This window comes from Balaenoptera borealis (assembly GCF_965194805.1).
Source record: "Balaenoptera borealis genome assembly, chromosome: 7".
Classification (NCBI taxonomy): domain Eukaryota; kingdom Metazoa; phylum Chordata; class Mammalia; order Artiodactyla; family Balaenopteridae; genus Balaenoptera; species Balaenoptera borealis.
The window spans coordinates 107,809,676-107,823,155 of record NC_138864.1 but is presented as its reverse complement, the minus strand read 5'-3'; the positions used below and the strand labels follow the sequence as shown (position 1 = coordinate 107,823,155).

General features: G+C 39.5%; 1 protein-coding gene across 7 annotated transcripts in view; it reads left to right on the top strand.

Annotated features, from left to right (window-relative positions):
* Positions 1-12,973, top strand: part of CEP41 (centrosomal protein 41) — a 48,931-nt gene extending 35,958 nt beyond the window's left edge. For 3 of the 7 annotated variants that reach the window (XM_082399228.1, XM_082399227.1, XM_082399233.1), the window contains 7 exons: positions 2,659-2,803; positions 4,500-4,651; positions 5,056-5,123; positions 6,169-6,283; positions 6,725-6,940; positions 7,634-7,778; positions 11,846-12,973. In XM_082399228.1, the coding sequence (XP_082255354.1) occupies positions 2,659-2,803; positions 4,500-4,651; positions 5,056-5,123; positions 6,169-6,283; positions 6,725-6,940; positions 7,634-7,778; positions 11,846-11,870 (866 nt within the window). In that variant the 3' untranslated portion in view covers positions 11,871-12,973. Of the gene's footprint in view, positions 1-2,658; positions 2,804-4,499; positions 4,652-5,055; positions 5,124-6,168; positions 6,284-6,724; positions 6,941-7,633; positions 10,078-11,845 lie in introns of those variants that run through there. The other 4 variants (XM_082399229.1, XM_082399232.1, XM_082399231.1 and 1 more) reach the window with 4 other exon arrangements.
* Positions 12,974-13,480: the final 507 nt, after the last annotated feature.

Below are 13,480 nucleotides of genomic sequence, written 5' to 3'. Positions count from 1 at the left end.
ACATGATTAAATCTATTAGCCTTTCATATTGTGTTTTCGTTTAGTGCTTTAGATTCATAAAATCTAAAATAAGATATTCACCTATATTTTCATCTATATTTTCATCTATTTCATCTATTCATCTATTCATAAAATCCAAAATAAGATATTCACCTATATTTCATCTATTTTCATCCGCTTGGTTGCTTTGGGTTTTTTCCTACATCAATCCATCTGTTATATATTTTGGTATATGATATGAAGGGGTTATCTAAATTTGATTTTTTTGGATAGTTGACAAATTATCCCAGCACCATTTATTTAATAGTTCTCCCTTTACCCACTGATTTTTGATGTTACCTTTAACATACATTAGATTTTTGTATATATTCTAGGATTTGTTTCTGAGTTCTTTGTTATTTTCCATTGTTCTGGTGCATTGTTTTGATCATTTACCTTTTCAGTATATGTTACTATTTGAAAAAGCAGGTTCTCCAAATTACTTTTCTCTCTCTCTCTCTCTCTCTCTATATATATATATATATACATACATATATCTTTTTTCTTCTCTTCTCATCTTTAAAATTCTTTTAAGCTTTTTTTTAAGCCCATTGGGATTTGTATTAAGGCTAAAAATTTGGAACTTTGGAAGAGATTAACATCATTTCACTTTTAGTCACCAAGTCAGGAATATGCAAGGTATGTCACTCTCTCTTCATTCAGGTCTTCTTTAATGTCCCTAAGTAAAATTTTTATAAGACCTATAAAGGACTTATAAGTTTTTATACGGCCTTTACATTTCTTAATAGGTTTATTTTCTAGGAGAGTATATTTTGTATCTGCAGTTGTTACTGTAAATGAGAGGTTCTTCATGTTATTTTCTAATTAGTATATAGGAAAATTATTTTGATTATCCATATTTTCTTTAATCTAACTTATTTATTTTATAAATAGGTTATTTTTATAATTAACCTTAAAACCTAGATTATTTTTATAATCTAACATATTTATTTCCCTTATTCTCATAGGATTCTCTTAAAGTCTCTAGGTGTATTATATTGTACGCAAATTAAAACTTAATATGCTCTTTAACAACTAGGCCTCCTATTTCTATGTCTTCTCTCATTATATTGGTTAGAACAGCAAATTCTCAAACCTTTTGGTGTCAGTCTCCCTCCACACTTAATTTCTGAGAACCTCAAAGAGTTTTGGTTTTTGTGAATTATATCTATTAATATTTAGGGTATTAAAATTTTAAACCAAGAATTTTAAAAATACTTGCTATTTACCTTAAGAAACAATACTAAACCCATTACAAATATAAATAACATATTTTTATGCAAAATATCTATGTTACCAAAACAAAAATATATATGGAGAATGACATTGTTTTACACTTTTTCATAAGTCTTGTTAATGTCTGATTTAATAGAAGACAGATGATTCTCATACCTTCTGCATTCAGTCTGTTGCAGTTTGCTCTTTGGGCTAAAGTACATGAAGAAAATCTGGCCTCACACAGATCTGTAATTGAAAAATGGAAGAATATTTTAATAGCCTTTTCAGATAATTGTGGATATTTTTCTTTGACACTACACCAGAACTTGATAGCTGGTACCTTCTTAAAGTTTAGTTGTAGTGTGGAATCTGAAACCATATCAATGAACTTTTCATACCCTGTTGCATTAAACCCATTGGTCTCTTTTGCACTCTGAATGTATCTTTTACTCATACATGATTTTATAACATCATTCATTGGTCATTTGGAAAATACTGGTTCACTGAGTTATGAAGATCTTCCAAATGTTGACAAATTTCATTACACAATATCAAAAAAGTCACATTTATTAACCACAACACGTGTCTTATCAGAAAAATCATTAAGATGTTAAAGAAGTCAAGCTCTTGATGGCAAATAGTTTCCAAAATTCTGATTTTTGTTCAAAATTTAATCACTGCAACAAATACCATCGGTTGTTTTCCTTGAAATGAGAAATTCACTTAGATCATTTCTGAGAAAATAGCTGCCAAATGCACAAGTCTAAATAACCATAGTTTTCCTGTCAGTTTTTCTTCCAAGTAAAAGTGGTGTTCAAGGCAAAAGCAGCACAAATCACACACATACTTTTCCTTGAGACAACAATGGGACGTTGGTATGTAGCAAACTTGCTGTATGTGGAGTCCCCCATTTCATCACACAGAATATTTTAAAAGTGTGTACTTAAGGGTGAGATTTAATAAAATTATTATTACTGCTTCATCAGGGACTTTTAAAAATGTGACTGCCATATTTATTAACTGTGAGTGTGTGCGTGTTGATGAAAAATACAATGACTACTAATAAAGCTCTGTACCTCTGCCCTGATTCTTGCTAAGGGGCCAGGAGTTTTATCCACCACTTCTTTTGCACCATCAGTGCAAATATCAACATGGTAAAAAAGACAAATAACATCTTAGTATTATGAAAATAGTTTTCGCCTTTCAGATCCCCTGAAAGGGTCTTGGGGGCTCCTGGGGTCCACAGACTACAGTTTGAGAGCCTATATGTTAGAACTCTTAGAACAATTTAATAATGGTAATATGAGTTCCTTTTCTTGACCTAATTTCAGTGGAACTGCCTAACAAGTAAATACAGATTCTGAGGTTAAATTTATTTATTTATTCACTTGCAAATTTTAGACAACGATTCTGCAACCTCAGGCCCTGATGCTGAAATCACTGCCAAGACCAACGGGAAAGGGAGCCCTGGGGAGCAGTCGCCAAGCCCCGTCCAGTTCATAAACAGTGAGGGAGCCGGGGACTCCAGCCGCTCGACTCTTCAGAGGTGCTCTCATCAGATTCATGTTGTCACTGCATTTTACCTTCATTAATCTAGATACCAATGCCAGCGATTTCATGACCTTAGAAACAGGTTGGCGTAGTGAAGTCCCACATTTTCATCTCAGCCATTCTATTTTCTCTCTATATCAGTGCCACCTCCTGAATCTTGTCACAGCATTCTTAGTTAATGTAAGAATTTATTGATAGGAGAATATTAATTTTCACTCCTCAACCCCATTCTTCTCAGCCTTCCTATATGCAAGTTTGCTATGAGGACTTAGCTTTACAACCACTATCTTTTGACTCAGGGAGTATGATTTCCACCCCCCCCCCTCCTTTTCTGTCTGCTGCAGCTTATAATTACCCTGTCTAGAATCAGAAGAAAAATAGAGTGCCACACATAGTGCTCTGATATTAAATAGGTGCAAAGGAGAGTGAAAGCAGCCTTGGTGTCAACTCTCAAATGCATATGGCAGTTTCATGATGCAGCACTTCTTCACAGATATTCACTGTTGATTATAAGACGGTGCTGATTTTCTGCACATATCCATCCCTTCTACTGGTAAAACAGTTCTACTAGAGAAGCTAGTTCTACTAGAGAAAGAATTGCTATTGTCAATTGCACTATTATTATTTTTATAACTACTTCTGTGCAAGGACTCTAAAATTGCATTCAAAACAAGATAGACCAACAAGGCTTCCACTGAGCACGTAATTTCACATGAAACAGAGTTACTTTTCCTTTGGTTCAACAAAATATGCACTATAGGGCATATAGTTGTAGTGATCATTGGATTTAAAGGCAGAATTTGACTTGCTGTGATGGGAGAGGAACTATTGCTAGACTAATCTGTGGTTTGGCATGTGTGTCTTCATATTTGCCTGGAAGAGTGATCATCTTCTTATCCCAATACAGATATTTCACTACTCGCCACTTTGATCATAATACCTATCCTTTTTTCTCTGATTCATGTTTTTGCCACGTTTTGCCTATATTAACCTGGCGACCAATTTCAGTGATTTTATGACCTCAGAAACAGGTCAGAAACGGACCTCCCTCGTTTTAATCCTAGCTTTTCCACTGTCTCATTATATGAATGCCGCCAAATCTAAAAGCCTCTTCAGCCTCAACACTGTAACCTATAAAATGGAAGTGACTACAGATAACTACTGAAAACATTAAGGTTCAAAATCCATACTGGATGAGTCACTGTATAAGTATATGAAATATGAAAACACTATTGTTACTTTATGTTACATATGATATACATAGAAATGCCCTCAGTTTTCCTGCCCTGTCAACCGTATTCTTTCCTCTTTTGCTCTGCTTTCTCACACTCATCAAAATTCCATTGGAGTATCTGTTTGCCTCTTTCTTTCTCTGAATGCTGCCTTTGCTTCTGGAGGCAGCTTGCCTACAGTTTCTACCCCCTCTGCTTGCTAATGACCTAACGTGCATTCTCTGAAGGTTAGTATGGACAGTGGATCCCCTCCTTCGGGTCCAGGGTGAGAGAACAGGAATCCATCCGTAGGATCTTGCATTCAGAGGCGGAACTGAGACACCACATCCATTTTCCTTTTTCTTTGAAGTGTCTTTTGAAGAGACATTGAGCACCCTCTCGCCATTCTGAAGAAACGCATTTGACCTTTAGGCCACCAATCCCTGACTAGTGTTTACTGACCTACTTTTTCACTTGCAGCGTCATCAGTGGCGTTGGGGAACTGGATCTAGACAAAGGGCTTGTGAAGAAAGTAGAGCCCAGTACCAAAGACAAACCTTATCCCGACTGCCCCTTCCTGCTGCTAGATGTGAGAGACAGAGATTCTTACCAGCAGTGCCACATTGTTGGAGGTAAGAGAGAGAAGGCCTTACAGAGTCTCACTCCTGAGAACACAGCCCGGTACTGAGCCCAGGCAGGCTCAAACCACAGCCTGTGGTCAGCAGTTGGGGAAACCCTATGTTAGCCAGATGTGTTCTGGGAACCTGGAAGTTGGCTCTACCACATGCTCTGAGAGAGGCTGGTGACTCTCTCAGGGGGCTCAGGGGCCCAGTGCTAAATGTCAGAAACAGTGAAGTGACACTTCTTATTTGTTCACAGTGTCCTGTTTCTTTTCTTTCACAAAAGTATTTAGGTTTATAGCTAGTTGATTTTGAAAATATGTTTCTTTTAACTCTTAGACTTTAAACCAGCTGAGAATTGGGGCCAAGTTGTACCGAGAGCTACAAACTTCCTAAGCTTTTTCTTCTCTTTGCAGCTTACAGTTACCCAATTGCAACTCTGTCTAGAACAATGAACCCTTATTCAAATGATATTCTTGAATATGTATCCTTTGTTGCATTTTAAGGAGTTGGATGGTATATAGACTGAAGACTCAAACTTACCATGAATCATGCTCCTAGTAAGAAAACCCTATGAAGGACCTTTGCTATTAATTAGTTTACTTCGCATATTTTAGAATTTCGATCCTTAGCAGTTGCTGAGAATGCTTCCAAGCCATCCTGCAGTAGGACAAAAAACATTAGGTTAAAGGTTATGATCCGTTGAGAGTCAGTCCTAAGACTGGTTTCCCCAGAAAGTTTTCCCAAGTAAAATGTAAGGAGTGAATTTTTTTCCTTCTATTTTAATTTTTTTTGCTTCTTGAAATTTTAATTTTTTTGCTCATAAAAATCATACAAATAGAAAATAATTTAAATACTGAAAAATATAAAAAAGAAAATTGAAATCTCCAATAACCACACAATTGAACAACAAACTCTTACTACATTTTTTGTGTATTTTATTCCAGACTGTCTTCTTTGTCTTTTTAACAAAGTAAAAATTATACTGTATATATAATTTAGTATGTTGCTTTTCGCCACTTCATATTACAGTATATTTCCCCACACTAACACAAGCTCTTTTTAAACTCTATTTGTGATGCAGTATAAGATCTCATCTTTAGATTTACTGTAATTTACTAAATCATTCCTCTTTGAAGGAATGGACTTTTAGGTGGTTCCCATTTTTTTACTGTTATAAATAAGACTGCAGTGGACACACTGGGCATAAAAGTTTTTCTGTTTCCTCATCTGTAAAATGGAGGCTGTAATACTTACTCTCCAGGATTGTACAGATGAAAGAGCCAAAGAGTGTACAGTGTGTAACTAGTGCCGTCTTGGACATGGCGATACTAGTTCATAGAAGAAAAGGATACCAGCTTGTGTGGTTTCCACGACAGGAAAAAGTCCTGTACCCCTTGAAGAGGGGTCATCTGATGCTCCTTGAACTCAGAGAGGTAAACCTTGACAGCTCTTCTTCCTCAGGGGTTTCTGTATAGTCTAGGAGCATTAGCTCAGCAGGGTCGAACCTTAACTCATCTGCTTCTTAGAAAAATGCCCATGGCAAGATCATCATTCTGTATGACGACGATGAGAGGCTGGCCAGCCAGGCAGCTACCACCATGTGCGAGCGGGGATTTGAGAACCTCTTCATGCTTTCCGGAGGTGAGGGGCTGTGTTCTGCTTAGGACTTAAAAGGCGAATACTTGGGCTCACACTCCTTCAACTCCACCCCTATCGCCTTTTCCCTCCCAGAGCTCAGAACTTAGTATTCTGGAAAGAGAGACAACCATGCTGGCAGAAAGGAGTCAGGATACTGAAACTTCCGTTAGCTCCATCAGCACATGTTTTTAATTCCTGAAATAATGATGTTACTTTATGGCCCTGTAAGAAAGCCTTAATGCTGAAGACCTGAGCTAAACGATTTCTGGTGGAATTCTCAGAATCCCACATAACAACTGACATTTTCTGGTGTAATTTACTTAATGGTGAAGCAGTTAAGAAAGATTTCCTGTCCTTGTGTTGAGGAGACATGCGGGCTCCTTTCCAGCTTGCCTTGGCCTCACCGTGCTAACACGGCTTTTTCTGATGATCTTCCACACCTAGGTCTAAAAGTCTTAGCTCAGAAATTCCCAGAAGGACTGATTACGGGTTCCCTGCCAGCATCTTGCCAGCAGACCCTTCCGCCTGCTTCTGCCCGGAAACGATCCGGCCCGAAAGTGCCGCCCCCAGCAGCCGAGAATAAATGGAGATTTACCCCAGAAGACCTAAAGAAGATAGAATATTACCTGGAAGAGGACCAGGGTCCTGCAGACGGTACTAGTAAGATATTTTGACCTTTAGAAATAATGTTTTCTGTAGAACTTGAGGTTTGCAGCTTTGAACATCAGCCTCATCATATAAGAAGCTTGATGTCTTATATTCAGATTCTTCAAATATTTGCAGGAGAAGGGGGAAGGTGCAGGTGCTATGTGAGGAGAGGGGAGGTGAGTGGAGGTGATCCCAGATTATGGTAAGAATTAGGCATTGCACACAGACATAGAAAGAGAAGAGAGGGTATCAGTCAAATAAAGTGTGCATCTCAGGCAGAGTTGAGAGGCTAAGCTGAGGCTTTCACATTCCTTCTCAGAAAGCTTTGCTTCCTTCTGCTGCTTCTGGGTACCTTTAAACTACTTCTGGCCTTTCCTTTGGCACACTGCTTTCTCTTTTTCCTCTAACCATTCCTGTACCCTTCTCTACTGAGAAGGAATGAAGGACAGACGAGGTTGATTGGGATAATGGAGAGGAGGGAAAGAAAAGCTATCTGGGTTTCCCTTCATCCCTACCCGCTTCCCCACCTTCTAATTGATCTCAAGGATGAAGAGTAGGTTTTAGCCTAAAGTAGATGCTGAATAGGACTTCATTAGCTTAAAAGTGGTTTGCAGCATAAGACTTCATTAGTTTAAAAGTGTACTTGGCAGGTTGTCCCTGGAATCATTTTTGCAGCTCTGCTCCCTGCTTTCTTGCTCCCTTCAGGCCGGCTGAGCCAAGGTAATGCTTCTGGAAGAGACTCCAAGGTTCCAGGCGCCCGCAGCGGTCAGAACCTGCCTGCCGGGGGCCCTGCCGGCCACCAGAATCCCCGCTCACTGGGCAGTGGCCACCTGCAAGGCAAACCCTGGAAGTAAAGACTTTGTCTTAGTCAAATAAATGTTTTCTCTCCTTTCGGAACCCCTGAGCAGTTCCCAAGTTGGTCCTTTTAAGAAGGTGCTGCAGAGGAAAGACCTCAACGTGTGTCAGGCCCCCTTTCCTCTTCCTGTCTCCAGCTCCTCTCCCACATCCAACCCGGGAAGGATTTTTACAAAAACCAGAGGCATGACAGGCTCTAGTGTCCTCCCTGTTGTTTACAGAATATTTAAGTCTCTGAAACTGAGTAGGAAAAAAGTCTGATTTTTTTTTTTTTTAATAAGGTCCAGTTTGTTTTGGTCTATATCCTGCATTGTTTTGTAAATACTTCAGGCATATCTGGTGTGTCCTTCCCAGCCAGTTCTTTTTCACTCACTCTTCTTGGTTTCATGAAGGCTCTCTTGGTAGGCTTTGCAGCCTGAGAAGCTGTCCCTGGGGGTGCAGACGATTCGTAGCTTTCAGCCCCCACCAGCTGTGGACCCGCTGGCTGAGGAGCTCTTTGCCCAGCACCCGATGCAGGCTCCGTCTTCAGTTTGGAAGCCGGTACCTGTGAGCATCACTCAGTTAAGATTTAGCAGTAGCTCTCACATGTGCTCAACGCTCTCCTCACTAGATGTTTTCCTGGAACCAGCACAGGTGATGCTGTGTGCTCAGGTGCCTTCACCGGCAAGTCCTGCCCACTGTTCAGGGCCGGGTTGAGAGCCACTGAAGCCCCCTGGAGCCATCCCTCATTTGCGGTTGGTTTATTAGTTGTAAACTCCCATTACCCAGCTCAGGCCCATCCGTCTTAGATGGGTAGAAATTATGGCCACTTGAAAACATTGGCTTTGGTTGGGCCACTGCCGGCACACAAGGTGAGGACAACTCCACAGTCCTTTGTCAGAGCTGACAACCCTTTAAACCCTTGCTTAAAAATACAGTATTAGTCTAATTGAGTAATTAGTGCAATTCCCTGCTTACTTCTCATTCTCATGACTGAGCTGTGATTAGGAGGTTTTGATTATAGATTCTTGTTAGGGCCAGAATTTTGAATCAGCATTAATTGAATTGCTAGATGACTGACATTCATTCCATTTAATTGGGGGAACAAAAGACCTCAGGTAAGGATGAGGAACTCTGAAATCATCAGGAAAAGGAAAAAGAGCCTTGTTAATTTTTATGGTCTGTGATCTGTAGCTGTGATAAGGGACTAAGGAATAAATTGTGCTCTTTGTCATGGCAACCAGCTTGTGAAAACCCAGCTGAAAATTGCCTATCCTTAGGTGGTTATTGCTGCTGGGTAAGATTTGTCTTAACAGGACTATTTTTCTCACCACCAAAAAAAAGAAAGTATCACAGTATTTCCAGCATGGGGGGCTGTGTTTGTAGGAGAAATAAAGGTAATAAATATCTTATAGAGACATATGGAAAAATAACTTTCACATTCAGCCCAGTTCTGTTTTAGTGTGTTTATTCTTCTCTACTTGATTTCCAAAGTGCAACATTTTCCGATGCTTTAGAAATCAAACAAACCAGGGACATTGTTCAGATGTCAAGCCGTGCCCAATTTTCCACAAGATTCAAGAATCTTGTATAAAATTCAGCCAACGTACACATAGCTTTAATGAGGAGCCTGTCATGTTTCCCCATAAATTTATTGCCTGAGAACGAAGTTCAGCCTTTTGCTAATGCCAGAATGCTCTGGCTTTTTATTTTCTTTACAGCATAGATTTTTTAAAATGCAAATTTTTCCACACTCAACTTTCCCCTAGCATGGACAAGATTTTCAGCCATTTTGGACACATATGCATTTTTAAGAAAAAAAAATTTTTTTCTCTGTGACGAAGTTCTGGTTATGCCATTTTCAAGTCGACTAGTCAGGAGTTTAGATTTCCCCACTCGATTCTATTTTGAAAGTAAATGGTAGTCCCCCTTTGTTCCTATTCTGCATTCCCATCACCACACAACACTAGAGTGTTAGAAACTACTATGTATATGTGCAAAGTCAGTATAGCTGAACCTATTAGAATTGCAGTGCATTTAGTTGAGAGATCTGGCAGGTTGACTATATTTATGTGTGTTTCTCCATAGCACTTTGCCTGTTGGTAAGGATTTTAAATAACTACTCCTCAAAGACCTGTTCTGGTTCTGCACTTTGTGTGTTAAATGTCACTTGCAGTTTTTACATGCTCAAGGTATTGCTTTGAATGTTCTACTTTACTAGTTTCTTCGTTAGATTAACTGACATGTATTATCTAAGCGATCTGTGATACTTTGTGCAATTATGAATGTTGAAGATTAAAGTACATAGTTCTTAATTTGTTGTTTGCTGTTAATATGCTGAGATCTGCCAACTTCTCTCTTCCTCTCTGTTGAGATGATTTGTGGGGAGTCACATGAGACTGGGGTGATCTGAAAGAGTACTTCTTTTTGCTCTGTCTCCCAGTAATGCATATTTTCTTTGTATAAATGAATCAGGAAATCATTCCAATTAGGGCAGGGGACCTTAGCTCCCTAGTCAGAAGGGTTTCTCCTCATGCCCAGCAGGGACTGACTGCCACCTTAAACACATTACAGCGGGACTGTCTTGTCAGTGTTGGGGGTTGATGAGCTTCCCTTGCCTGGGAACTTATGACCCCCCTAGATGGAAAATGCTTTATCAACGTACAGCTGCTGCTCCATCTGAGCAATGGTGATGGCCAAAGTCTAAGTAATAAGTTCAGTACTTTATCTACTGTATTTAAGAAAGAAAAGAGAGAAGGAAGGAGAGAAGCAAGGAAACAAGAAGTGTGGAGGGAGGAAGGGGAAGGCAACATTACTCACTTGAGTACAAAAAGAACATCTCGGGCTGTTACAATGTCAGGTTTAATCTATTGAAAGGCATAGAATGGGGACCTCCCTGGCAGTACAGTGGTGAAGACTTTGCCTTCCAATGCAGGGGGTGTGGGTCCGATCCCTGGTTGGGGAGCTAAGAATCCCACATGCCTCGTAGCCAAAAAAACAAACAAACAAAAAACCCCCATAAAACAGAAGCAATATTGTAACAAATTCAATAAAGACTTTAAAAACGGTCCACATCAAAAAAAAAAACTTTATAAAAAAAGTAAAAAGAAAGGCATAGAATGAATCAAATGACCTAAAAGTAATTTTATTTTTTACCTTTAGCAGAAAACCAGAACTAGCACAATCATATTGGACTAGGGGTGTAAATCAGAATTAAAAGAGAACAAATAGTGTTCATTAGTTGCTGAGGGATTTTTCCTGTGATGCTATTGAGATTATACAAAAATTCATAAGACTTTAGGCTAGTCACCAAGAACACAGAACAAAACAAAACCTTCTTTTCTCTAATTCCCTTGTGGAATATAAGTGAAATCAGAGTCCTAGGCTAGGAAGAAATATGTAGGCAATTTTTCTTGTGTTGGTTTTGGTTTCTGTCATGTTATAAATTGGTTGTAGCTTCTGTCTTTTATGTTATCCGACTTTTTTAGGGGGGATAATTAATTTCTGTCCACCTGGATTTAAATCCATGACTCCCTTCCTGCTCTACTCTGAAGATAATCATTAAGAACCTTTCTTTCGCCAGTTCCAAAATATTCCCAGTGTCTATAATGTGCGTTTATTTTCTCACAATTCTTTCAAAGTTTTTTAACTCCCATAATACTTTCCTTTTTCTTCTTTCAAGAAACATCAGAAATGTGGATATTATATCAGTTTATGTGAGCATGATGATATGCTTATCTACTGTTCAATTAATTTTTTGATTAAAATATATTTTTCCTATAAAAAGCAATAAATAGGACACATTGTGCTTCCAAAGTGTTCAGAAGACATTTGGGTAGTAATACTTTCCTAAAGTTGCGGGAATTATTGAAATTGCTATTGCCACGTCCTTAAATTGGCACACAGGTCAGTTATAGCATAAAATATGTAATGGTGGCAATTTGTCAGCATTGAATTCTGACAGGACAGGATTCAGTGCATGATTTTATGTGTTTACAAAACTATATTGCCCCCCTCCCCGCACCCCCCCCATCTCCTTATGGTCTCACTCTCTGATGCTTATCCTCTTTGTTCCAAATGCAGACGCAGATTCTCTTCACCTGCATAACATCCTGAGGCACCTGGTGAAATGTGTGGCAAACAGAGGTCACTTATTAAATACTATTGACTGATGGACTACATTTTTTAAAAATTATTTTAAATTATTTTTGACTATAACCTCCCAGAGGGTGAAAATCACCAACTACATGACAGTGGCCCTTAATAAGGGTGTGTGAATAAATGAACTGAACCTGTCAAGACTGAAGTCTGGGATGTAAAGCCCATTGTGGTGGCCACTCAGCGCTGGTCTGCCATTCTGGAGACCCGGAAAGTTTGTTATCCCTTGTCCTCTTCTACATCCTACTTTTGTATGTGAGACATTCATCACTCTGAGATTTTTAGATTACCCTCTGCAGGAGGTACTCAGAAAGCTGTTAGGGCCGTTATTATTAGCCTGGCTGTCTGCAGTCTGCCTGTTTCCATGGTCCCCTCAAGCTCAAAGTAGCCTTCAGAATTCAACTGCACCATCCCCATCTGAGAGTGGGTTTTATTTTCTCTTTTGTTTCAAATCTTGAAGATTTCCAGGTAATAATGTTAGCAAACATTTATGGAGAGCTTACTATGTGTTAGGCAGTATTCCTAGATTCTTCATTTTACGTTTTGACTCATTTGACTATCAGAACATCCCTACGAGGTAGGCACCCCCATTTTCAGGTGAGGAGACTGAGGGTCAAATGGAAATTAAGCAACTTGCCCTGTGTCACTGAGCTGGAAGGTTGAGAAACCATTCTGCTCTGTGCTTGTCCACTCTGGGTGGGTACAGCCACTCTCTCCCTGGCTACGCCTCCAATTCACTAACAAAAATGTAACTTTCCCTTGGCTGTTGGCTCCCCTTCCTTCCTCGTCACCTGAGATTCCACTGAAAGCTTTCCTCCTCTGCCTGCACAAAAGGCGAGGAATTCAGGGACTGAAACATCTGCTCCTGGGACCATTCCACTGTCTGTGTCTGGTGACCTATCTCGAAGACAGGTGCTCCAGGGTTTCTGAGATTTGTTTCTTAATGAGTTATCACGTAGGGAATGGGAGTTACAAGCTTTTCATTAGATTGTAGGGAAAAAGTAGGCTGTTTTCCTGATGGTTGAACTATCCAATAAAACCATATTGATATGATTTGTGTCTGAATTTCTCTTTCCTTTGCGGTGATGTTTCTGATTTAGGCTGAAACATAAATTGTGTGAATTGGCTTATGGCCGCAGGCCTGGGCTTCATGGGAGGAAGCAGCAGCAAACCTCTGTGCCTCAGTCCATGTTAGCAGAGCTCTCATTCCACTGTACTCTTCTAAAAATGTAGCCGAACACACCACTGTAGTTAAGCAGAAGACTTTTAATTTTCTTCTTTTAGTTTGGCAGTAAACATTTGGCAGTCTTCATCTCTGGGGTCGTTAGATGATGCTCACAGTTTGAGTTGCCAAATTAATGTGGATCCTGAAAGCTTTGGGGAGAATTCATTACCCTTTGACAGTTTTTCAGATCTGACGGGTGCTCTGTGCTTCTTTCTCAGAGCTCTTCCTTCTTCTGGCCAATTTGAATGTTTTGGTTGGTCATATCAGTTTCCTGTAAGGAGCATCTGGGTCGTAGTGTGTTCACAGAATGATGTTTCTGTCCTTAGAGCCCTTAG